Source organism: Tauraco erythrolophus, chromosome 2 (assembly GCF_009769465.1).
Source record: "Tauraco erythrolophus isolate bTauEry1 chromosome 2, bTauEry1.pri, whole genome shotgun sequence".
Lineage (NCBI taxonomy): Eukaryota > Metazoa > Chordata > Aves > Musophagiformes > Musophagidae > Tauraco > Tauraco erythrolophus.
Genome location: NC_141466.1, coordinates 50322089 through 50349515, shown reverse-complemented (window position 1 = coordinate 50349515; position 27427 = coordinate 50322089). Strand labels below are relative to the sequence as shown.

Sequence of the window (27427 nt, the reverse complement as noted above, 5' to 3'; positions counted from 1 at the left end):
CCAGATAGTTTGGAAGGCAGACAGAGGCAAAATCAATGCTAAATAAGTAAGACAGCGGTTTTACAGATACAGTTTTACAGATAATGTAGTTCATACCAATGGTGGCATTATTCAAAACAGAAATATTATCATGGTATCAGTTACTTTACTGATCTCAGTACATTTATGTTTCTAAGGCAGAAATGAAAGGTGATATTCAGACAAACAGGCATGGATTTTTACAAAACATAAAATTTTTGTCCAAGAGCAGAACCTTCTACTTCCTGGCCTTCTGTTAACTTTGTATTATATTACAGATGGACTGTCTTCAGGTTGAACTATGCTCTCAGAGAACACTTTTGACAGGCTATCCATTCTCCTGAGTAAATCTGAAAATACTGTCTGATGCTCACACAGGAACTGGGACTATAGCAGATTTCTCATTGATTATATGGCATGGATTTCAGTATTTTACTACTATGAGATACAAAACGTACCTTTCACATTTAGGCTTGACCTGGTTTGTCCTCAAAGTAAATGCTATGTTACATGTACTTACATCAGTGTGCTAGGAATTGACCACAAGATCAAAGGAAGACTAGCCAGAGAAGTATTATTAACATCAATCACTATTTCTGAACTGAGTTAATTTTAATTCGTATAGAAATGTACTAGAACAAAAATTATTTCTTCTTTGAACCACTGAGCATTCAAACGGATATAATTTCACAGAATCCTGATGACACACACAGAGGTTTTTGCTTGCTTAAGCTTTGAAATAGCGCTAAGAGCAGTGTCTGTCTAGGGGCAGGCAGTCTTTTAGTCTAGCAGGCTCAACACGAAACAGCTTCACTCCAGAGGCTGTCTAACGACACCAGGATGGCACGCCTAAGTTAGCACACATGAACTATTATCTTGCAGACTCTCACTGAAAGTTGATTTAAATTAACTCACCAAGGGCACAATGAGAAGACCTCAGTTTAGTTACTATAGCACATAAAGAAGCAAGAAGTTACTTTTGCAGTGCTTGTGAGAAAGCACTGGAAGAGTTTACAGATAAATTTATTCTGAATTCTATACTTCATTATTACATTGATGTGTGACAAAACGGTTGATCATCTAATCCGATTAAAACTCTTCTAAATATTTAATTAGATGACAGAAAAGCTAAACTATAAAATTAAACTGGAAAAGTTTTGAACCTATTGAGGCGTAATTTTACAATTTAAATACATTGAACAAGTAAATCTTACATATTTCAGGAGAAGCTAATTATTTTCTTTTAGAAAAAAGACGATGAAGCATTAATGAGACTTCTCCAAAAATGCTTTACAGCATCTAACACACTGCTCGTAAACAGTTTCAAAGTCCTTTTCATTCCCCTAGAAAAGAACAGAGGAAAAAGAACGTAAGAACAGCAATACTGGCTCAAACAAAGAACTTTTGCACACTAGTTTCCTCGCTGTCAGTAATGGCAAATAACTGACATTAAGGAAGAATAAGAACAGTACAAATACTTGGTGAGTTTTTATGTATTTATCCCTAATTTGAACTACCTGCAGCTCAGGAACTTCCACAGCCAAACACTGCGACTTTGTACTCAACAGTCCTGGATGAACTTTCCTTCACATACTTCTTCCATTCACTTTTTGAGCCCTTATAAGCCTTTTTTTTCTTTACATTCACAGTAACCTGTCATGTTGAGTTTCACAGTTTAATAAAGCAGTGTGGAAAAACCCAAAACCCAATCTCTTCCTGTTTTGAACCCCACTCCTCACCATGTGATCTCATATTGTCTACTTCCTGAGTAATGAATAGCAATTCCTTATTCACCTTTTCCCATAATATCAAGATTTTACAGAATCCTACTGCATCTTCATCCACTTTTCTTTCCTAAACTTAAGAATATCCATCTAATTGGTTGCTCTTGGCTGGTATTATTCAACTTCTTTGACCATCTCTGTCCATGTCTTTGTCTCTGTCTTTTCCTGATTACATCCTCTTTGCATCAGATTATATGTCACATGCCAACTGTGGGATCTGGAGAGATTATAGGCTATACATACGCAACTTTTAATCAAGCCACCCAAAAAACTTCTTACACATACATAGTATGGATCTTCAATGATAAGTTGTTTCTGTGGATCATAAGTTCCAAGTAGTTCAATTTTGGCCTTGCAGTCTTTAACTTGGTTGCTTTTCCTTTTCAGATCTCTGTAAAAGAGAAAATAAATTTTTCCCATGAATTTTTCTTCAGAACTTTTTTGGCATCAGCATGAGATGCTTGTGACCATTTCTAGATAACACAGGAATATATAATGCATCTGGACTCAGTCAATTCTGTGGACTCTCTATGCTGCTGCTTGTTTTCATTCGTTTCATGTGTGAGGGTTTTTTTAATTGACTATGGAGAACATAGACATAAACTTAATTCAGAGCACAAACAAGCAGCCAGGTGCTCAACCTAAGGCTTAACAGAACTTTGTCATAGTAATTTCATCAACTTTATCCTCAAATCAATCATTAGTACTTTCAATATCCACCTTTAGCTTGTATTGAATAAAATAGATGAAAATTGTCTAGATTTTTCCAGGAGTAAGCTTCTCCCATCTTTTCAAAACCAGTGTTTTAAATTGGTATGCTGCAAGTTCTCTTAATACTGCCTCTAGCTCATGTGAAATCTTACTGCATTCAGTTAACAGAAAATGGTAAATCAGTGAGCAAGACTCGTCTTCCCTTTGACTTACTATAACAGCTCATCAGTTGTCACATCCTTTTTTCTACATTGCCTCCCATTGATAAAACATACTGGTTTTGAGATGGTATTTTCCCTGTCTACTTAAAAATGGCCTTCTGTTATCCCAAATACAATTAAAATGTACCTTCCATCATCTTCAGATTAAAAGCAGTTCACTGCTATGCTTTTCACAATGCTGAACAGCCAGAACATTCTTTTAATATTACGAATCTCCACACCAAATTTTTACTTACCCAGCATTAAAAAAGGCAAAAAATCTTGTAAATACTTAATCAGTTTTAAGAAATTAAATCCTAATTATTAATTTTAAGAAATTAATTTCAGATTGTTTAGAAATAGCAGTGAGACCACAATACTGTTTTTCCTTGAAGAAAAATCAAGACTCTATCAACTAGTTAATATTCTATCAACTAAGAAGTTATTGCTTCAATTTAAAGATTTTCACTAAATTCTCTACTTTTATTATTAAAAAAAAGTCTAACCATTTCCTTCAAGGTTTTTGGCATACCATGGATGAACAGGAGAGGGCTAGGTGGCTCTGCTACTAAGGAAAAGGGATGTCCCAAATCTTCCTTTTCTGATATGACAGGCACTCCATCAACACCTGGAATCAGCTTGCCACAAATAAGCATTCCCAGAGAAAATGGTTGAACTGGGTAGAAGTTTAAGGTGAAACTTAAGTGCAGCAGTAGCAATAACCCTATTATAGTTGTGATGTTTCTTCTGCTCTACAGCTCATATCATATAAATTGTTAATATAGACGTAAGTTTCCATTTAAGAATTAAAGTGAAAATAGAAGTAACCCTGGTCATGTCTTTGCCTGACATGCTGCAATCAAGCCAAGTCTTATATACCTTTCATTCATGCAAGCTGTGTGAGAGGTCATTCCAGAAAACTCAATAAAAATTTCAATTAAGTGGTGCTTCTTTGAGAAGTCTTTATGTGCTACTAATAGCTAAAACACAGTTTTATTTTGGTTTTGTTTTGTTGTTGGTTGTGGTGTTTTGGGGTTTGTTTGTTTGTATTTTTAAACTAACTTCACAAGTAATAGCCCTTACTAGCACTTTGACACTTGTAGTGTAAACCTCAGCACCTTAACCCCAACCATCAATATTTATGTAATTTAAGTAGAAATCTTGCTAATGATATCCAAATTTTCACACTAGACAGCTACTCTTTCTAAAGCATAAACTGTCTCAAAGATGCACTTAATTAGAACACAGCTAACAGTAACAAACAAGACTTCCCCCAGCTAACAATCTTGCTTATTTCAGAGCTCACTGTTTCTATTAAAAAAAAGAAAAAACCCACACCATATTTAATCTCTTCCAAGTTGCCACAGCATCGATCAAGACAATACGTCCTCATTCTTAACTATACAAGCCATCAGCTGCACATCTATAGCACAAGGTATACTGAAATTCCATGTCCTTAATCCTTGAGTGGCATGTATCACACAAATAAACACCTGAGTTCTAGCTCGTTAAACTTATTAGAAGTGAAGAATCCATCTGTTAGGTATATCATTCACACACATACAAAAAAAAAAAAAAAAACAAAAACCCACAGGACAAGCTAAGCAGTAAAACGTGGCATCTGTCTTCGAAGTGACTTACAAGACATCACTACAAGTAATCCAGATGAATTTGTTCCATTTCTTCATACATTACCTTAGATTGCTCTCATCCATACAAAGTATATAATCAAAGGTCTGGAAATCATCTTTAGTAACCTAAAATTAAAAATATGTGCTTTAGCCTATAAACTGTGTTTGATTTATAAAAATGGGAAAAAAAGTATTTTCAAATTCTGTAGTCTCATTTATTAAGAGAGACACAGGTGGAAAGAACACAACTGTGTACCTTCATCAACTTTTACAATAACTTAAAGCATTTTAAATATACTCTGCCAAGATTACTTATCAATTTCTGCAAGTTTGCCACAAAAAAAACACACGTTAGCTATTTTACCAATAGGGTTTTTTTTTAAAAAAACCCCACATCTCATGCATCAACTTAGAACATCATTACAAGTGACATTTCTAATGCTTTCCAATTACTAAAACTAAAGCAGGTCTCCAGTTGTGAAAATCATGCAATAAAAACATAGACAAATTACTTTCTTGACAGAACAACAAAATGTAGGTCACCTGGAATCAGTTGCAATACTTCCTATCTAGAAATTTGTCCTACACAGAAAAAATGCCAAGTGAAATTAAATGCTGAAGTATGATGGTATGAGTTAACAATCTCTTATGAAAAACAAATGCATTCATAGTATTTATGTAAGTTCACAAAATTCATGGTACGATGTGAAAAATCTGGGATCCATTGTACATCTTCCTGCCATCATACCATCTGTTCTTTTTTTTCCTGTAGCTCACTTAATCCCAAACATGAATATTAACTAAATTCAGAGATCCGAGTTCATAATCAGGTAGGGAAATGTTGCAGATAAACCACTAACTTCAGTACTAATGTCGTCTGTATTGGAATAAGGATGGCTGCAGATTTTTACCAGTATAATCATATTTTAGTTCACATTTAAGCCTTAGCTTGGGGTAAAATCTTCCCAGATCATGCCCACAATGCACAGTATGCTAGTATAAGATATCTGAACCAAGTGTCTATAATGAGGATGAATAAACGGAATAAAATCCATCATGAGCTCACATTAAGACTGCATTTCACGCATAGTCTTATGTGTAGTACCATAGCCAAGTTTGTTTAGTGCAGGTTTTCTGGCAGGCGTCTGGAAGGATGGAGGCTAAAGAAGTGAGTAAACAAGTGAAGAGACAAAAAGGCAAACCACATTATCCTGTAAGTCAGAATTTTAACTTGTAAAAAATATTTACATATTTTAAAAAAGTTTTAGATGGCAAAAAATCAACTTATTTTTTGGGCAAACAGCAAATAGATACTGATTAAGCTCCCATAACAGAGAGTAAGAAGAGACCCATAGAAAGTATCATCAGCCTAAAGCCATGAATGGAACATTTCACACAGGGAGAACTGAAGGGGTGAGGTGTGGGGGGAGAGTGTTTGAAAAGAAAGGGTTAATGGTGAAAAGTAATGCAGACTTGTTTATTTTCACTGTAAAAATATTTGCTGTATTCATGCAGCGCCTTTGACCTATGAAAATATTTTTGCAGTGGAAATAGCTCTGTTTTCCTGGCAACTCCAAGCAGTACCTCTACAAGCTGCTTCTGATTGCTCTACGCAACTCCGCACTGGCCCCTATGAAAACATGTGGGCACAGGTTTCTTTGTAGCACAGACATATGTAAGAATAAAATAAAAAACAATGAAAAAGAAAGACACACCTGCCCCACTTCCCACACTCCCTGTACACTTGACAACTTGACAGTTATTACCCTGTGAGCCAGCACTAGCACAGTTGCAAAGGCAGCCCTAAAACCAAGATTACTGGTCGGTTTGTGCTCCAGCCCTACTCTAGTATCATGTACAACAAGCCTAATTGAGCAAACTCCAGTGAACTGAAGATATTCCTCAAAATTATGAAAACGTATTTTGGGGGAATAAACTGAGGACATAAAAATTTATATATGTTTTGAGAAGAGTAGTGGAGAGCTCAAGCAGTCAACTTTGGATGTAACTACAGAGAGCAGTAACTTTACATTAAAAAAACGCACGCAACCATTATTGAAGATCATCAATGGAGAAATACATCATCATTCCAACTTATACATTAAACATTTCCCTTTGTTTACAGAAGGGAAATCTCCTTTTCTCTGCCTAAAAAACAAAGAGAGACAGTAGGCCTCAAATTTATCCAGTTGTGAAACAGTGTTTAAAACAATCTTCTCTAATCTCAATTTCCTATTTAAGGCAAATGCATGGTATGAGTCATACAGAAATCAATTTTGGCTTCGGCATAAATAAAAGTGAAACTGATTAATACCTATCTGTTTTGTGCATGAAGACTAAGAGCTTAGAGAATTTTAATCAGTGCATAAACATACAGCATCCTACTATCAACCACAATGTTAAACTCTTTATTTTATGTATCAATATATACATTTATTTCTAGACTTCATTTTCACTTAAAATTCACTTAGTCACTGCATATGATGGTAGGATGTAACCAATTTAACATTCTCTCTTCCATAAATCATTCTTGTAGCATTTATGTCAGTTTTAAATAAAAAAAAAGATACAGTCCACAATTATCATAATTATGCACAAAATTACAAAAAAAAAAAAGCGTCTTTCACTGGGTGGGTAACAGTTTTCCACAGGAGTGAAGAGGATAATTGCAGGAGGTAGGCATCTTATGACAGCATTTTGAAGGCAACAGAAGATAAATCCCTCCTCTCCGTTTCTGCAGCTTCTGTATTAAATGTTTCTTAATCTGTTCCGACACAAGTCACACACAAAATTCTATCCTTGAGTTTGTCTCTAATAGTGAAACAAGTACACTTCCTCTTGTACTAACCTGACTACTCTGAAAAGCCCTAGTCTACACTGTTGAGTCCCTCTCCTTCCAGAAGTACTACAAGACTGTATCAGGCCCACAGTTCAGAGAATCAGCAGAGACATTTGAGAGAAGTTTGGAAAAAACTATTGGCGTTACGTAGTTAACATCAGTGCAAAATGAACAGTTACCTGTAGTTCAGGGATTTGAAAATTTTCTTTGTAAAAGAAACTGCTTGTACTGGGATATTTTAGACAAATTTTCATCCTGTTAGTCTCTCCTTTATTGTCCCATTCTTGTTATTCTCTCCTGGTATATGGAACATTTTAGGCTCTTCTACTTTAACAGTCTCTTCATTTGCCAGAATGTATAAGCAAACGTCTTCATTAAAGTGTTTTCATTCCCTCTCTGCCAAAGGAGGCTATATAGATTTGTTTCAAGGCAGAGAGCCAAGATGGTTCTGGATGCTTTGCTTTAGTTTAACTGCTCATAAACCACTCTAGGATTACCCAAGAACAGTTCTCAAGTTTCCAAGGCTTATCTTTTAAGAATACCAACATGTTACACTACTGTGACTGAAACACTGACTGATTAGTTTCAGTACCATTTAGCTTGCATAATGATAAATAATGTTGTTTGCAAGCACTGATAAATAGTAAATACAGAACTTGTAATAGGAAAAGATCACAACAGACTTTTTCCCGGTAATTATTCTAACTTAAAACACTGAAAATCTGAAATGATGTTGTGCTCAATCCTGTTTGTCTTATTATATAACAGAGATTAGCATCAGGAGAGGTCAGCAGAGGCCAATTGACTAATTGAGGAAATTTATTTTAAAAAGTTAAAAAACTAAACATGTAGTCTTTGCAAGTGAAGAAAGTAAATATGACCTCAGTAAGGTCTAGTAAAATTCTGAAGGGAACAGAAACGGAAGATAATAAAAAGACTACTTGATCTTTTTGTCAGTGCAAGAACTAGTAGCATAAACTCAAGCTAAGTAAAGGTCAAGCCCTAAAGGAATATCTTATATCCAGAGAACAGTTAACTGAAGTAAGTTATGTGCATTTATTTGAGTGTCTGAATGATTTAAATAGATGCAGACACATTTATTTCCAATCTCTCTGGAATGCAGCATGGAAATACACATTCTTTTGTTAATGAAAACTGAGATAAGTTTTAGTGAAATCCTCTAAATTTTACCAAGCGACAAACCTGTCTCTGACTTAAGAATGCTTCAAGGATACCTCTTCCTCTGAAGTTACCACCAACCATGCAACTAATCTTAGGTTTGAGTTTAGCTCTAATTTAGCATTTACATTTTTTTAAAAGATCTTAATCTAAGAGCAGAAGCTTTTTGTGATGGGCGAAGAGGTATTCTACTTCTTTTTGAACCTGCTAAAAAAAATACAATTCCTTGCTGAAAGAAGCACCACAGATTATTAGAGTAGTCCAGTTTTAAAAATTATTAAAAACCATTACAGAAAAATGCCTAAAATGCTAAACATTTGAAGGCAGGATTTTTTTATAATGCAGAAACTGCTCCAATGCTTCCTAGTTATACTTCCAATGAAGCTCAATAACCAGAAACTCACTAACCTCAACTAGAAGAGTTAGGTTGCTTTGGAGTCCTTTGAAAAACTGCACATAGTATTTGATGCTTAACCATGCATTGGGTCAAATGGCTTCTGTGATTGTAATGATTAGGGCTAAACAAAGGATGGGTATGAGTAAGAAAGAAAATATACTCTCTTCTACCTGCCGTGCTTTATGTGCTGTCTCAATGCCATGATTTCTTAGACAGCTTAAAGCCCTTGCATCTGGGGAGCGCCCCACGTTCCAGTCTGAAACAGCAGCACTGTCTGTCATCCACTGTAACAAAACAAATACATATACAATTTAAAGAAAACTGAAGTACAGTACCTGCCTGGCAATATGATTCATGGTAATGCCATGCTTCTTCATGCAAGTCTGTCCTCGATAGTCAGGAGGGCTTCCTATTTCATAGGTAGATGTCGCTGCACTGTCTATCCTCCACTACAGAAAAACAAATTTATATTTTATGTTTCCTTTCTCACTGCTTATATTCTACTAACTGGCTACAAGACAGTTATTTCTTACGCAGGAACAGAAATAAATAACTTACCTTATTTTCAACTTTTTCATCAGTTACAAGTTTTCTAAAAACTGCTTCAGCTATTGGAGAACGACAAATGTTTCCTATAGAAACAGGAGATTAAAGTGAAATTTCAGACAATTAAAAAAAAAATCAATAATTGTGTGGATTTGTCAGCACAGATCAGATTAAAGATTTTTATTTACTTAGGTAGAATGCGGATTTGCTTATGTTATTATAACCCAAGAGATTCTGCAAGGGCAGAAACCCAGATTCCCGCACCTGGGTTGGGGCAATCTCCAGTATCCATACAGACCGTGGGATGAAGGGATTGAGAGATGTGGAGAAGGACTTGGGGATAGTGGTAGGTGAAAAATTGGACATAAGCCAGCAATGTGCACCTGCAGCCCAGAAGGCAAATCAAAAGGCCTGGTTTGCATCAAAAGAAGCGTGGCCGGCAGGTCAAGGGAAGTGATTCTTCCCCTCTACTCCGCTCTGGTGAGACCCCACCTGGAGTTCTGCATCCAGCTCTGGGGTTCCCAGCACAAGAAAGAAACAGACCTGTTGGAGCAGGTCCAGAAGAGGGCCACGAAGATGATCAGAGGGCTCGAAGACCTCCGAGTGAGAACTGGGGTTGTGCAGCCTGGAAAAGGACTGAGGAGATCTTATTGCAGCCTTTCTCTGTATAAAAGCAGATGTAGTGACAGGGCAAGGGGCAATGGTTTTTAAAGTGAAAGTGAGTAGATTAGATTGGATGTAAGGAATTTTTTTTTTTCATGAGGTGGTGAGGCATTGGAACAGGTTGCCGAGAGAAGTTAAGGATGCCCCATCATTGGAAGCTGTTCAAAGTCAGGCTGGATGGGTGGCTTGAGCAAACCTGATGAGGATGTGCTCCCAAGGGCAGGGGATTGGACTAGATGATCTTCCAAGGTCTCTTCCCACTCAAATCATTCTATGATTCTACACTATCCATCAGTTTCTGGAAATGCTTATTATTGTATGAAAAGAATGCAAGTTATTAAAATAAATAGAAGGAACATTGTGTAAGTACACTGCTCTTTTCTTCTCATTCACAAAGAATCCGTGATCACAGAAGACCAGGCAAAAATCACAGAATTTAAATGGCAACAAATCACCTTTAACTTCAAATCTTCCTACACGCTGGCAAATTTCAACTACTGCTTTACTGGAGAATCATGAATATTTGCCTGAAGTATTTACATTATTACCTACCTCTTAACAAAACTTTTGGACAATTCCAAAACACAGTCACCACTACTGTGGAACCCACATGTGAAATTGGCTGAACAACCTGTAGTAGAAATGCTCCTGACCACTGAAGTGAAGTCACTGCAGGTTAAATTGAGCCCTTGTCAAAAGCAGCTTCCAGCTACAATTCAAACCCCAAAAAAGAAATCAATTACTCGAGCTCTAAAAACACCTCAGGAAAATAAATCTTCCAATTTTTTTTTTGATCCAAAATATGGAGGACTAGGAACAAAACTACTGATGGCAAAGCTGAAGTGTTGTTCATCAGCCAACAAATGATTAAGGTACTTTATATAAATACGTGATCAGTCTTCCCTGCCAATGGCCTTCAGTTGCACTGGCCACTTGATCTGACCTTACTTTCAACAAGAATTTATTTCAACAAAGAAATAGTGTCCCATTAAAAACTAGAATAATGGTTCTACAGCATTTTTTGCTCCACTGCTGAAGCTGTAACTGTTAACCATCTAAGGTAGACCTCTTCTTTGAAAAAGAATGAAATGTCTCAACAATAATAAAGTCTATTCAACTATTACTGTAACTCTATCTTTTCATCCTTTAGAAGGTTCTAAGTAACTAGATGGATATTTACATTGATATGTCACCCAGATACACAATAAATCATACAACAAATCTTCACTTTCCATCAAAGAGAACGTATGACTTTGCTCATCCTCTGACTTTTGATATAAAATATCACAAATGGCAACATTCATTTCTATACCTTAAATAAACCACTTTTCTAGTACTGATTAAATTATTTCCAGATCTCAAAACAGTAAAAAATTGAAAGGCCCAGAACAAAGCTAAATTTCCGGCCAGCAAAACAAAATTTTCAGATCAGGCACTTAATCACATTTTCATGTCCTATATTTTCAAACACAAATATTAAGGTAGATATCTCACTGCTAAGGAGAAAGAAGCTGCTATGATCTGGGCATTTAATAACTTGCTGTCAATCATGCCAACTATAAAAAAAACCCCACACACAAAATGAGAAGGTGAACCACTGAAGTAATATAATTTGCTACCAAAGTTTTAGAGAACATCATATCACTAAATAGGCAAAAGGAACTGGTTGACCATTGAGAAACTGATCTTGCTGAAACATTTAGTGAATTTGATGGCAATAGAACTTCTTGCAGGAGAAAGCATACTATCTCCTTTGTTTGAACTAGTTTATTCCAAGCAGAGAAACTAAATCAGTCTTGGAAAAAAAATAAAGAAGGAAAAAGTTGGGTTGATTTATAAAGTGAGAAAACAGGTTAGCACTTATTAATTGTAAAAATGTTAAAGAATATGGTAATAAATTAAAAAATAAATCTAACTTCTTTAATTGAGTGAGCAAGTTAAGCCTTAAACAACACAATTTTAACAGGAAACAGAGGGAACATGGCAACATACAGCTTAGGACAGAAAAAAACCTTCATAACCAATGAGCCTAACCCTTTGATACTGCAGGCATGTACAGCATCACTTCTCTTACAAACTTATCAAGCTCTCTTAAAAATTATCATCTATCTTAAAAGGCTACTCCAGATGCTCATTTCCTATGGTAGCCAGAAACCTTCCAATTCTCACTTAGTATTTATTCTTGGAAGTCTGTGCTCATCTGATCTTGGTTAACATCACTATCTTAAAACCTTTCTTTCCTTCAACAGACACAGAACCCTTGCCAAGTACAGCTGTGCTAACTAAACAAACCAAGCTATCGGTCTCCTCACAAAATTAGCTGACCCTTATCTAATCACTCGAGTTAAGCCAACTCTTCACTTGTTCTAATTTGAATTTATTTTTCTTTAATACTGACAAATAAAGTCACAGACTATACTGCAGGAAAGTTTTTATCAATTTGTTCTATAAAACAAGAAGCCTGAATATTTACTTAGCTCTTTTGAAAATAACCTGAGATAACTTTTACAATCACATTTGACTCCTTCATGAGTATCACCTTTGTGATCATAATCCCCTACTTCTAAACTGTCCACCGCCTCTCTTTCTCTGTTGCTTCAAACAGGTGACGTTTGTGTCTTCTTTCTCAACTATTAAATTCTGTTGAGGCCAACCACTTCTTTCTGTATAATATTCTTCCTCTGTATGAATGACCCCACATAACTGTGCACGAACAGTAAGTTTCATTACTACACTCAAAATTTCAGTAATAAACAATGATTAATACTATTGGACCTACTAATTCATTAACTAGCTCCCAGAATTTCTAAATAGTACTTGTTGAAATAAATCCTTCATGGCTCCTTCTATTTGTGTACCTGGATTGGATGACTTGATCTAAATTTTCACTCGTCTATAACCTGCTCACTACTATAAATAAATACCATAAATATAATCTTTGATGATATCATATCAAATATCATCATGAATGGCACCACCAACACTGACTGATTAAATACATTAACTACCACTTCTAGCAATAACTAGAAACTGCAGCTATATTCTTTTTGAAACAAACACATAACCTAGTTTGTGACTTAAAAATTACTGTCTTCCATTATGACACACTCCAGGTATTACCAGAGGTATTAACGCTATTATGGAATTATCAATCACCATTCAAATCTATTCTTGGGGACTATGGACAGAATCCCAGAACTGACTTAACAGAAGCTCTTTTCTCCACATACTCTGCATATTATTTTCATGCTAACCAACTCTGTTTAGCCATGCTACCCCTTGTAACTGTTATTGTTCGTCTCATCATTAATGTAAAGCCCTATCTTATCTCACTGACCTGCAAACCTCAATCCTTGTTTTCCAGTCATCATTCCTTTCCCACTATAATTTCTATCCATTTCATATCCAGTTTTACATCCCACATCTGTCTTTACAGGCTTTGTTGAGGTTCCTCACAGATGCACAGTACTTTCTAAGTTACGGATTGATAGCTGTAATTGGGAAATGAAGGGGAAAATCTCACAAAAGGATTCATAGGGACATTACCTTCCTCCTTGGATTTGAACTATATTTTCCTTAAATGTTATCTACATCTTATCTTTGCTACGTATCCTCCTCTGGTGTTCTTTTCTCCTTTGTTGTATTTCTGACTGATCTGATCATACTCTTTTTATGTAGATGATAATAGTACTCAAGTTCTCTGAATCTTCACCTTCTCCCTGCACTTTTTACATTACAAGCTCTCTTAAGTTGTAGTGTCATTTTCAATCACAGAAAATCAGTACCCAAGGTACCCAGGCAGAGTCTGTCCATTGAAATAAATCCTGCAAACATCTCCCAATATGATGGTTCAAGGATAAGAGACTTAAATGTCAATCACAGAATCAGTACTTGAACCATCTGCTGATCGCTTTTATGGAGTCATGCATTCTCACTCGCTTTCTAGGGACAAGGACTTCACTGACGGTTATCCAAGCCAATGCTTAATTCTTTCAGTTCTTACTCCAGTCTGTGCATTCAGAAGCAAGTGTTTAAAACTTACTACTCACTCTATTCCATTCTGTACTCAAATTTCTGTCTGAACCTCATCATGATTCTTAGTTCTTTCCAGATATCTTGTCATGCTCAGCATTCAATTAGCTTTGTAAGGCACTGGTTCACGGCTCTGATTCAGTCCAGATTCCCTGGCCTTTCCATTCACAGTCAATTTCACTGACTACTTAGATACTCTTTACCTGAAACACCTAAGTATATAGCTACCTAAACAACATCACCTAACTTCCATACATTCCCCTCACTACCAACACACAGTGGGATTTCTCTCAGAAGTTGAATATTAGCATGTATATATGTGTGCGTATCTCTAAGCAGAACTCAATTTTGGCTCAAGATATCTAAATGGGAATATATATAGGAGGACTAGGTTTCAAAGTCCCTAGCCAATCAAGGTTTAGTCAATGTAATCAATGTGAATTGCAATATGACTTGCCAAGATTCATGGTAGTCAAGCCATTGGCTAATTAGCTGAACGTTCACTTTTAAAAATCCTTCCCCGCAGCAAGATTAATTATACTGAGTTATCAACGACTGGAACATTATGCTTTTCTCAGCAATCTAAAGGCTCCCCAGTAAAAATAAGTTTTCAACACATAAGCACCTACTCACAACAATCAGACTCTTAACATTTTTTTAAGCATACATCTTATTTTCCAATTCCAAGATCGCTTTTGCAACCATGCTTTCAACTCTCTAATGCTTCTGCATCATTCTGAAACACAGAGTAAATAAGACATTGTATTCTTACAGCTATCTTACCAATGCTGCACAGAAGAAAGGTATTTTCCTTACATTTATCCAATATTCTCTTTATCAAAAAAAAGCATTTCTTTTTGTCAGCTTGCTAAGAACCCTCATTACAGCAGCTGTTTTCCATGACTCCTTTAACGTCTTATCCAACCTATTGCTTTCCTATTTTGCAGCTATAAATGGCATTTTGTCCCATGAAACCTTGTATTTGGCTGAACGCATAAAATGGATTGTGACAACTGAACTAGGAAACTCAAATCTCTCTGTACCTGTAACCTAATTTCCTCATACCCAGTAAGTTAATTGCCATTTTAGAAATTACTTTATGCAGTCTAGAACTCTGATGGCAATACTCATACTCAGAGGTTCGCAACAAGCAGCAATTTTCTGAGGAATCAGCCAAAACCACTTTATTTACTGTTCACTAGTCTTATAACACTCCCTCCACACCTAGGGGAGATCAGTAAACCAGTGCCTGGTCCAAGACACCCATGCAGCTTGTTACCTTATAGTGGACAAGTCATCACAGAGAAAGAGGCTGACTTATGTAATACAGCATCATATTAAGCTCATTTCTGGAGCTCAGCCATTAAATAGATGAGCTACGTTAAGTGTAAAAAGAGCAAACCATTTTGGTTAACCCGCGTTTTAATTATTTCCTTGCATTAAATGAAAAAAATTCTTTCCTGGTGCCTTTTCATATACAGTAACTACATATGTTGCTGGGTGCTGCATCTATTTCTCAGTGATGAGGAACTCTTATCATTAAAGTAGTTATGCACATTAACTAGATTGTATTTTGTTGTCAGCCAAAAGCACACAGCCAATAGATATTTCAGTAATAGGTTTCTTTCAAAATAATGCAGAAAGAAATGTAATTTTTCATGAAGGCCTGTACTTTCAGGGATCAGCTCTCAATGAGTGTGGCAAACTTCAGAATTAGTGTGCTTCATTAACCAGCACAGAATACTACAGATAAATGCAGGTCTAGAAATCTGTTTAGTACTCTTTTCAGCAATAATCATAGGTATTATTGCTAATAAAATTTAGGAGGAAAAAAAAAATCTATTAACGCGTAAGTATCACTCTTCAAGACTAACAAAAACAAGCAAACAAAGCAGGAAGAAGAAACAAGTTACGTTCAAAACTTAACTGAAATGAGTATTTATTTGACTAGAAAAAAGAAGTGCTTGTCATGTCAATTAGATTTCATGTCACACGCCACATACTGTTATGGTTATTTTTTATAACCCAGTAACATAGAAAAAGAAATTTAAAAGGTATCTACAAATCCATCCCATTAACATTGGTCCTGACTTGTTCCCCCATTCCTAAAGCTTAATACTAATAATTTCACTCCATACCTAAATTATATTATCTTTGACTAATAACAGTTGCTCAGAGACTCAACTGGATTAGGAACTTGTTTCAGTGCCAATCACCACAGAACAGCGTGTTTGGAAAGAAGGACACGTATTGATTAGATATTTTTATACAAAAATGTTTGTCGAGGCCACGGCTCCCAAACACACAGCAACTGATAACCCCCTACTAAAAAATGTTTTCCCTAAATTATTGTTAGGGGGCTGATTTCACTCTAGGGTAAACAACAGATCGTATTTCAGAAAACTAAACTCTTGTTTTGCTACTCAATTAATCAGCGTTTCTCCTACTACAACAGATAAGCAGATAGCAAAAAAAACCTCGACCATATTAACCAATGGTTTTATAACAAAACTAGCAAAATGCCAGGGATTTACAGAACCAACTCTCAACACATAGGTAAGATTATAAGGGCTAGGAAGCAGATAATGTTAAAAGCCCTCCTAGATCAGAGAAAAGAATCATCTAGCTTGTTATCCCCAAAAGGGAGCAGAAGCAGATGTTTAGAGAAAGCATGCACAAAACAGGGCGTGGCTCTGTAATCCATATAGTCGGGTTCGCAATTTGTTGGCTGGGAAGATACAGAAGATCTTGCTTATCAGTAACGACTTGTCTTAAGCTTCAGGAAAGCATCCAAACCGTTTCTGATCCCATTTACACTTCTGTTTTCTATGATTTCTCATGACATGAGACTCTTCATTTAGGCAGCCCTTGAAAAAGATGTTATTCTTTTCACGATAGCCATAATTTCATAAGTTTATATCTCCACCCTGCACCAAGTTCCTGCTCTTGCTTAAAGTCCTAACATATTCTCCCTCTTCTTACAGAGACTGTTCCATTAACTTCAGTCATTCCTGTCACCGTTTTCTTTCCCTTTTTAACGTCAGCTGCCGGGAGATGCAGACCGGCCCACGCGGCACCGCTGCAACTATGTCATGCAGCGCCAGGACACTCTGCTGGCGTCTTCCCCGTTCCCTCTTTCCCATGCCAGGCGCTAAGCACTGGGCAGCCCGTCTCAGAAAGCCACTCACAACCTCCATTCAGTGCTGCTCTTGAGCAGCAACAGTTAACTCAGAGCTCACGTTGGTTTATGCGCGTTTAGGTGCTGCTCTTCCCCACGCGTAACCTCCGCGTTTATCCATACCGGATTTCACGTGTTACTTCCCACCCATTACTCCGACCTATCACAAAGACAAACGGGAAGGAGACGGACACTGCTTTCTGCCTCCCTTCCCGGCTACTACTCCAGCCTTCTCCGAGAAGGCAGACTTTCGCAGAGCCGCTCTCGGGCGGGACGCTGCGCCTACCGGGGCGGGCCTATCCGCAACCCCGCCGGGCGGCACCGCTCCCCCAGCAGCGGCCCTCGCCTCACCGCACCCCGCCCGGTGCCCCTGACCGAAGAGCGGCGGGAGGAGGACGGGAGAAGAGCCGCCTCTCCCTTCGCCCCGCTCACCCAAGCAGACGAAGAGCACCGACTTCACCTCCCCCGCCGCCATCTTCCCTCGGACGGACTGACCGACCAACCAGCCGCCCGGAGAGGGGACCTTCGCGGCTGCTGCGCCGCCCGCGCCTCGCTTTACGGCAGCGGCCGTCACAGCCGGCTACGTTTTTTGCCTGATTTGAGAAAAAAAGGGGCGAACTGTGAAACCCTGCCAAGCGCGAGTGTGCGCGCTGGTCAGGGGGATGGGACAGGACGGCGCCGCAGGAGTGGCGGGGGCGGCGGGAGGGCGGGCAGGCGGTTGGCGGCCGCCTCGGCCCCGCCCGCCTCACCTGCGGCAGGTGCGCGGCTCGGCGGGGCCGCCCCGGCGCGGCCCAGTGCGGCGGCGACGGTGAGGAGAAGGGAGGCGAAGCGAAGCGGGGGCGCCCCGGCCTCGGCAGGAGTAAGTATCCCCGCGGGGGGCAGGTGGGCTCCTCAGTGGAGAGCTCCCGCCTTCCTCGGCTGCCGCCGGGGCTTCCCTCGCTGAGGTGGCGGCCCGATCCATCCTGCCCGCCGCCTCCTCCTCTTTCTCCTCCCGGGCGGCTGGGTGGGCGGCCGTCTGTCCGGGGAGCCGCTGGGCGGGCATGGCGGGGGCGGAGGGAAGCTGCCTGCCGCCCGCGTCGCTGCGGAGGCCAGCCAGGAGGGCGCAGGGCGCTCCGAGGCCGGTCAGACCCGGCAGGTTGCTGCCCCGTGGGGCTCTGCCGCGCTGAGCCGGTCGGGCTCTCCCCGCGAACTGAGCAGGCGCGCTCTTACAACCGCCAGCAACGCTTAGTTTTTCCATCAATATCCCTCCTCGCTAAATGTTGCCAGATGAGGTGCATCCTCCAAGTAGAAATTTAAGAAGTGTCGGATATGGCGTTGGCCGCACCAGGCAGCCGGTGAGGTTGAACGCACGCCCTCGTTGTTTTCCAGAAGAGCTCGAGTGTGGTTTTTTGGGATCTGGCTTCATCCATTGGGATATCCCGTGTACCTGGCTGGGTTGTGTAACGCCGGCCCTGCCGTGGCAGGGTGTGGCCGGGACTGGATTCCTCTGCTGCTTTAAAACTTGTTTGCCTTGTTTTTCGTCAAAATGCAGCACATTATAGGTTAAATAAAAATGCCAGGTTCTAAATTTTGTGCCGAAAACTGTGACTTTCAAATGAAAGTGATGTCTGAACTGTTACAACCTAAAAGCTTACGTAGCATATTTTCTGTGGAATGGAACAAATGGCATATTTCCTTTTATGCAACTTCATGTGTCACTTTTTTTTGGTAAATGTAGTTGTACAACTGCGTTTTCTAAATATTTATTTATTTTACTTTTCAGCAGAAACTGTTGGTAATCAGAAACATTGATCCTCTATCTGGCATTCGCCTCCTTGTGCGCTGCAGCACTCTGCTCTCGCACAGGTCTGCTTGCAGGTGTCAGGAACGGAAGGTGGCGGGGTCGGAAGGGGGCCATGGTGCTGCTCAATCAGATGTGGCCTCGGCAAAGGAGAGAAGGGCGAGATGAGTCGGTTGTGCAATTCTCACACGTAGCTCTGTCATGTTATATAACTTGAGCAGCGTAGAGTGCCTTTATTCAAATGGAGTGCCTCAAGATGTTGGTATAGGAAGTAGATTCTCCACCACCACCTTTCTGTGTTGGAAAGTGAGACTGTACATAGAAGTGATTTGTTTGGAAAGACCATCTGGAGTTCATATAAAACCCAGTATTTGTTTGTGTATATGTTACATGTAGGTACATTCCTAGTTTTAACTTTGAGATGAAGCATTTTATGTTTCCATGGCGTGGGGAGGATTGTTATCTTAAGCGTTGTTCTGCATTCTCAGCCCCTAGTAGCGGAAGGGAGTCACGATCTGTACCTTTTCAGTTAATGTCAGCTTCATACCTTTGAAATGAACTGTAACAGAATTCACTACTGTTCTTTGTCTTGTATCATGCTTTCTCACCACTAAGAATTACTGTTTCTGATGTGATAAAATTTCTATGTTTTGGGGTTTTTTTTAAACATCCATTACGTTGTTCTAAAAGAGCCTGTAATGCAAGGCTGCTCTGAAGAATAAGATGTATGTATAAGACTTAGTGGGAGGGAAACGCTATTGTGAACAAGACAATCTATGAGCTAAGGTAGAACTAGGGCTCTTCAGACTCTCATTTAGTAAATTTCAAGCACTTAGACTTTTTTTTTAATGTTTATTCCTTTTAGTTTGAAGAAATGTTTCTTGTGTGATTAATTGTAGAAATTAATTCACTGTGGAAATTAATAACGTCTTAGATTTGACACATGCGCAGAGGGAATTGGGACATCTATGAAATGGGGAAATGAGAGAGTCAGAATGATAGTGGCAGTTTTACTTGTAGAAGTGTTAATGTTTTCTGCAGGAAATAGCTGGAGTCTGTGTTTTGTTAAGATACTCAAGTGTTTTTTCATGTAGGTTATTATTCTAGCATATGGGACTATTGTGTAGTGCACATTGGGGTCGTAGTCTGTTACATTTTTGTTCTCTCTACGCTTCTGGCCCTAGTGAGAAGATAAACAAGGTGTTTTTCAGATTATTTTTTTTCCGAAAAAAAACAACTTTGTTTTAGTTAAATCTTTCTTGTGCAAAGGTTAATGTACTTGTTTACCTACTTGGATTGCCTTGAAGTGTATTCTTCGTGATTAGAGTTAGTAAACCAACGTTGGGATTCCCCTTGGCACTTTCCCCTTTCCCCCATGTCTAAATTTCATAAATCATAACAACTCTTGTATTAACATGAGGAGAGACAGGCAGAACTGAATTCCTACCTCTGACACAACTTCAGTCACGCTACTTATCTTGCTTGGTGGGCAGCACTCAACCCCTTTGGTACCAACTGTTTACACATCAAACATATTACAATAAGGGTATATGAAAGACTTGCTAAAAGAGTTTTAGGTAGACAGTTTCCTAGGGCTTGGGTGGCAGGGTGGATAGGTGTGGTGGCGTGTTTTGAGCAAAAGCCTGCAATTCTCATAGTACAAATTCATGGAAAAGCTCACCTGTTAGTCTCAGACAAGCCCCAGGGTAACTCTACCTTTGGTGCTTGTTGGAGAGCATGCTACTGTCTCTACATTCTTGAAAATGCGGGTTTCTGACTGTCTTTGTACAAATTGAGTGATTTCTTCCCTGTGCCCCTTGTGTTTATCCCTTCTCCTAGTACAAAGGCTACAACCCGGTTGTAGAGCTGTGGACTCAGGATTTTAGTGTTCTTGTAATTGCTAAAAGTTACAAGGATTTTTGAAGACTTTTAGCTAGAGGTGTTTCACTGCTCTGCCTCCTGTGCAGTTGAACAGATGTCTGATGTACATTTTGGAACAAATCCTCTGATTGGGCTGTGCCTCAGGCAGTTAGCAACTGTCTTCATATGCCGTAGTTCCTTAGAAATAAGGAGGCATCACCTAGTTGAAACATCTTGCCTGTACAAAGGGAACACACTTTTCTTTAAAGTTCATTGTTCAACTTTGTCAGTATCATTTTACCCTCGTGTATTCCAGCTCTCATCAGAAAGTTCGTCCTTCTAGGAGCTGAGAGGAGATTGAGCATCTCTAATTAATTAATTGTGGACGAGAAGCTCAATATGAGCCGGCAATGTGCTCTTGCGGCCCAGAAGGCCAACCGCATCCTGGGCTGCATCAGGAGGAGCGTGGCCAGCAGGTCAAGGGAGGTGATTCTCCCCCTCTACTCTGCCCTCGTGAGACCTCACCTGGAGTATTGCGTCCAGTTCTGGAGTCCCCAACATAAGAAGGACATGGACCAGTTGGAGAGGGTCCAGAGGAGGGCCACGAAGATGATAAGAGGGCTGGAGCACTTTTCCTATGAGGACAGGCTGAAAGAGTTGGGGCTGTTCAGCCTGGAGAAGAGGAGGCTCCGGGGTGACCTTATAGCGGTCTTCCAGTACCTCAAGGGGGCCTACAAGAAAGATGGGGAGAGGCTGTTCAGGAGGGCCAGTTGTGATAGGACAAGGGGTAATGGTTTTAAAATAGAGGGAGGTAGATTCAGGTTGGATATTAGGAAAAAATTTTTTACCATGAGAGTTGTAGAACACTGGAACAGGTTGCCCAGAGAGGTGGTGGATGCTCCATCCCTGGAGACGTTCAAGGCCCGGTTGGATGAGGCCCTGAGCAACCTGATCTAGTTGGAGATATCCCTGTTTGTTGCAGGGGGGTTGGACTAGATGACCTTTGAAGGTCCCTTCCAGCCCTAACGATTCTATGATTCTATGATTCTAATTACAATTTCCTCCACACTGACTTCAGTACAAAAACTACCGGGAACCCAATCAAATGTTTTTGATAATGTGAGTGGCTCTGTGTGTTACAGTTTTTTTTTCAAATTCCTTGACTTTTCTGAAGGAAATGTTAGTTCGAAGCGGGATTGCGGACTGATAGCCCATTAAGTTACCAAGTGATACACTTTGTGTTTGGATGACTTAAGTCCTTTCCTCTGTGTTAAGAAAAGTAATAAGAATATGCACACAATGAAACTGTGGGCATGGGAGTTTTTGCATGTTGTGGGTTTTCTTTTAGCATGAACAAAATGAATATTCTGTATGAAAAATACTGAGCTCCCATGATCTAGAAGTGCATACATAATTGGTAGCAAAATCTGAAAAGGCAGCTTGTCAGCACTAGCAACTGACCAAGAACCTTGCATGCTTTTGGACCCTATACATTACAGTATTCACACCGATATAGCTAACAGGCATAAATACGTTTATTGCATTTCATACAGTTTAATTTATTCATATAGCCTGTGCAGAGGCTAAGCTTATTTTTGGATGTGTTATTTTATGTAATTAGTGCATTTCAAATAAATTTTGCTTTGCTTTCAGAAAGGTCATTGGCTAACATCTCAGTTTGTACATCTGTAAGCTTGAGTTTACAAAATCCCTGTGCTTAGAGGACAACTGCCTAAAAACTTTACCAGGAAGAAGTTTTCCCCTTTAAAAAAATCATGGCAGAAAGCCCTAAACCAAAGTTAGGTCCTTGTAAAGGCTGCAAAGAGCAATTTGCCTTGGAATACCAGCTAATAGTAAAAGTGGTACAAGTGCAGGTTGGGGTGAGGCAGTTTCTCTCTCCGGGTTCAGAGTTACCACAGTTAACATGCTTCCAGTAATACTGGCTTCCTTCAAGTTATCTTCAGAGGTATTTTAATTTCCATAACTTACAGTGATATATTTAAAAAAAAAAAGCCAAACCAAAACAAAAAAACACAGGGTTGGGAGATGAGAACAAAGGAAGAAATCTGCTGTCTCCATTACTTCATTTCTATCAATGGGAAGACTTCTGTATTTGAAGTGATTCTCTTTTGAATAAAGACTTCTGAGTCTGTAGGTTTTGCGTTGACTTTGTACTGTGTATTTGCATACCAAAATCCAAACGTAGATGACTGGGTTTCTCATCGTTCTTGTCTGACGTCTTAGTTGTCCTGAAATAAGCATACAGATGCAATGCAAGATTCCATACAGGTTTTCAGAAGTACTAATCTTTAAAATGGCATTTGTCATTTCCCCCCCCCTCAAATTACTGTGATTTAAATATGTAAATATACTTATGTAGTTTTGGAAATGTAAGCTTCATAAATTCAAGAATGATTTCTTAGTATAGCCCTCTCCCCAATTCAATAAAAAAAAAAACACCTTAAATACTGTAAATATCTTAGCTTTATGTTGTGATAGAAATATCTGTGAGATTCTTCTCTTTGAGAAATATGATTGTTGGACTATTTTCCTTTTAGAGGAGGTGCTGTCTTCTGCTAAGTGACATTCCTTTTCCATATTTGAGTTCTTTAAGGCTGAATTTAGTTGTAACTTTAGTATGCTCCTGCAGTTTTTCCTGTGCACGCAGTGACATCAACAGCTAACTTTAGCAGGTTATTGCAGGTGAAACAAGGTAAACCAGGCTGATTTTAACATGCATAAGAGAGGGTTTTTAATTTTCAGCTTTATTTTTAAGCACTGTTTCACTTCCTTCCAGTGCAGTGTTTGGGAATAAAAATCTGATTGTTCTTATATTTCCATCTGTCTTAGGTAAACCTTAAAATACTTCAACTCCTTGTTTTCTATAAGCTGAAGGCTGCAGGTTCTGCAGACCTTTCTGGTCTGCTCTCCCTCCGCCACCACTATCAGCACCAGCTTAATGCACTACCATCCAGTAAACTTCTTGTTATGAGAGTAGGGAAGGAGGAGAGAGTAGTTATGTTAATTCACAGCACAAAAACCTTTAGAGTTGTGAAAGCACCCATTAGAGTCTTTCAGTGCAGCTCAGCTGCCACTTTGCAAGGCCGTGTAGTTCCCACTGTAGTACTTGTGCCCTGCTGTAACTCTCGGTCTCTGACATAGCACTACCTACTCACACCAAGCTTGTTGAGGAACATTGCTGCATGAAAATTGCTAAAACTTCAGAAATCCATGTGAGGATTGACCTGGCTGCTTTTCTGTCTACCTTTGGCTTCAAGCGTTGCAAGCAGTAGATGGAGGGAGACTGATGGAGAAGCGTTTAACACAGTCTGCTGCTTGTCATTCACTTCTCTGTGTCAGTTCGCTTTTTCTTGAGTTAGGCAAAATGCTTACAATGCACATCTTACATGCTGTTCTAAGAATTCCAAGTACCAAATGAGTCCAAAGGCTGGAGCTGGCTACCGCAGTACCACGATGTAACACATTTGTGAAACTAAAATTACATTCATCTCTTTAATTGTAATGCTGAATTGAAGTCTCTTGTTTAGGCTCTTTTCCAACACCACACTGTCTTGCTTTTCAGGTTTCTCTTTGTCATTAGATGTTCTTCTTTAATCTTTCTTGACCATGCTAGTTCTCATGTTTATGGATGTTCTTAATCATAATTTTGAATGTTCTCTGTTCATACAAGCTTTTTAGCATTGATGTTGATGCTATAACCATGGGTATTTGCAAATCAGCTATGCCATAATGTATTCTTGTTCTGTTTCTGAACTTTTTAGTGAAGTGAAAAAGAAGACTGGATTACTGTCTGTCTGAGTCTTGTGGAAGGTATTTGCAATTGTTTTTTCTTCTTTTTTAAACCCCAAACCACCTTCCACCAAATACTTCAAACTATTTGTCATGGTATAACCCCAGCCAGCAACTAAGCACTGCACAGCCGCTCGCTCACTACTCCCATGGTGGGATGGTGGAGAGAATTGGAAGGGTAAAAGTGAGAGAACTCGTGGGTTCAGATAAAAACAGTTTAACAGGTAAAGCAAAAGCCACACAAGCAAAGCAAAACAAGGAATTCATTCATTGCTTCCCATTAGCAGGCAGGTGTTCAGCCATCTCCAGAGAAACAGGGCTCCATCATGCGTAACGGTTACTTGGGAACACGAACACCCTCCTTCTTCTTTGTCCAGATTTATATGCTGAGTATGAAGCACACCACATCATATGGTGTGGGATATCCCTTTGGTCAGTTGGGGTCAGCTGTCCCGCCTGTGTCCCTCCCAACTCCTTGTGCACCCCCAGCCTACTCGCTGGTGGGGTGGGGTGAGAAGCAGAAAAGGCCTTGGCTCTGTAAGCACTGCTCAGCAGTAGTGAAAACATGTCTGCATTATCAACACTGTTTTCAGCACAAATCCAAAACTTAGCCCTGTACTAGCTACTGTGAAGAAAATTAACTCTACCCCAGCCAAAACCAGTACACTCATACATACATGTCAACATATGTATGAAATCTGCATGTGAGGCTTTGTTTCCATCAATCTTCTTTGAAACTGTGCTTTTGATGTTTAGGATCTCATAATGCCACCATGCTTTATTTCATCTGTACATATTCAGCAGAATTTTGATTATATCAGAATTAGTTAAAGCTTTTAAGTAAAAAGGCCTTATTTATTCTTTATTACACCTTGCTCAGATAATTTCACCAAATGTTCAGCCAACACATTATTACAGTTAGTCAGAATGTAAATTACAGGCTGACGCACTTGCCTCATCAGTTTACAAATTAAGCAGTTAATCAATTTTGGTGTGATATTCCCCCATGGGGGTTGTGTTGCTGACTCACATGTGCTCAATATCTTCTCCTTTCAGCAACAAGCAGGAGTGCAAATGAAGCTTACTCCCAGCTGGTCATGGCATTCCAAATCCATCAGTCAGTATATCCTCCTGATAGATATTACTGTCTTATTGCTCCTGGTTACCTCTTCCCTGAGCATTACTGGAATACAAAACCGACAATTATATATGCATACTCAAAAGCTAAGAATGAAGACAGTGCTACAGGATTATTCCTTATGTTACTGAAGGGATAAACTGACCATGGGACTTCTGCTTATTTCTAAATATTTCATATAGTATTTTTATTAAAAAGCAGATATTTCTGTAACATCAGTTCAATAGACTTGCAATATTGAATCACTTTTTAAGAAAATAATTTTACAGTTCAAATCCGAAGAGAAGCTTGAGGGGGAGGAGGATAATTTGATAGGTGAACAGACATTTAAACCATTTTTGATGTCACAGAAATCCCACTTATGGTTTTGTCTGTTTATATAGTGATTAAAATAAGTAGCAGCAAGATTTTTCCCTAACCTTCACTATGATCTCTAGTCATTTTATTTCTTTTATGTTTTGGGACAGACACCACCATTTCGTAGTGCAAACCTCCGTGTACTGTTTTTTTTTTCTTTAGAAAATAACTAAATAACTAGTTTTGAATTGTCGTTGATATATTTGTGTGGTTTTCCACTTACTAGTTTTTTTACTGAAAAAGCATAATCTTCTTTGCCTTTGGACAAAGTTTTACGAAATTGATCTAAAATTTAATAGTAAGAGTGAGGCCTCACCCATCTCTACCCATTGAACTTTGCCTTTTTAGTGTCGATTGTTATCAGTGTTTTTATTTAATCTTGAGATCTGTCAACAAAATCTTGAGTGTGGCATAGCCTGAGAGGGAGAGCCAAACCTCTCCTTTTCCTCAGTGATAAAAATATTAGATTTCTTTTGCTATGGCTCTAGCATTCTTAGCAAAATGGGAGTCCAGCCAGGCTTTATCAAGCATCATATTATGCATAATTAAGGTCAGAGTATGGGCTTGTTGTTTGTTTGTTGTTTTTTTTTTTTTTAAACAAGTCATCAGTTCCTCAAGACCCCTGTAGGCATCCTGCCAGTTCCTTAGTGTGTACGTAACATTATGGAAATAAATAAAGGAATTCAAAATGAGCCACTATGGAAAGAATCATATGGTAGCCACTTTGAGTAACTGTGTTGGTTTTTAGCAATGCAAGTGTTTAACCAGTTGACTTGTTGATCCTGTCCATTGTTAGTAAAACCTTTCTGGGCCGTGCTTGCTTGCCACTTAAAGTCACTTTAATTTTCATACTTGCTGCTGTCTAAATTAAAATGTGGATGTAAGTCATCTTACTTGCAACCCTTCTCTACAAGGTGTAGCTTTGAGCTCCTCAGCTGGCAGCGTGTCCACCTCTTCCTTGTTTCCTCCCCTGCCCCTGCCCATATCTCTACTGTGCTTTAGAGGAACATCACCCGTTTCTTAGCCCGCTTCTGAAAGCACACAAATCTGGCCCCATGCAAAGTAACTGGCAGAATGTTGTTGTCAAATCTTCCTGCTGTTTCTTAGTCCAAAAAAATGATCCTGCATTGTTTCAGTCTGTGGCAGGAAGGGGAAAAGCAAGGGACAATGGACGTGTGAATTCCTGTAGATACCCAGGGATGCAGAAGCAATATTGATGTAGGAAACAAATAACAAGGGGAAAGTGAAGTTTCTGCTGTTGTTTTGAGAATGGGAAGTTAGGTTATCCTCGTGCTTACGGTTGC

At 39.1% G+C, this 27427-nt stretch overlaps 2 protein-coding genes across 3 annotated transcripts in view; one reads left to right on the top strand and one right to left on the bottom strand.

Moving 5' to 3' along the window:
* Positions 1–524: 524 nt before the first annotated feature.
* ACP1 (acid phosphatase 1) lies at positions 525–17678 on the bottom strand. 2 transcript variants are annotated; one of them, XM_086631376.1, is made up of 6 exons: positions 17611–17678; positions 9318–9391; positions 9095–9208; positions 4409–4470; positions 2088–2193; positions 525–1361 (listed from the first exon to the last, which is right to left on the bottom strand). In XM_086631376.1, the coding sequence occupies exons 1-6, from the start codon at positions 17651–17653 to the stop codon at positions 1284–1286; spliced, it is 477 nt and encodes a 158-aa protein (XP_086487502.1). In that variant the 5' UTR covers positions 17654–17678; the 3' UTR covers positions 525–1283. The 2 variants fall into 2 exon arrangements, with proteins under 2 accessions (XP_086487502.1, XP_086487503.1); XM_086631377.1 differs by lacking the exon at positions 9095–9208 and adding an exon at positions 8930–9043.
* Positions 17679–18218: 540 nt separating this feature from the next.
* The window catches only part of SH3YL1 (SH3 and SYLF domain containing 1), a 49905-nt gene continuing 40696 nt past the window's right edge, over positions 18219–27427 (top strand). The window contains exons 1-2 of the mRNA XM_086625367.1: positions 18219–18299; positions 18941–19076. Coding sequence (XP_086481493.1) covers positions 18219–18299; positions 18941–19076 — 217 coding nt within the window. The remainder of the gene's footprint in view (positions 18300–18940; positions 19077–27427) is intronic.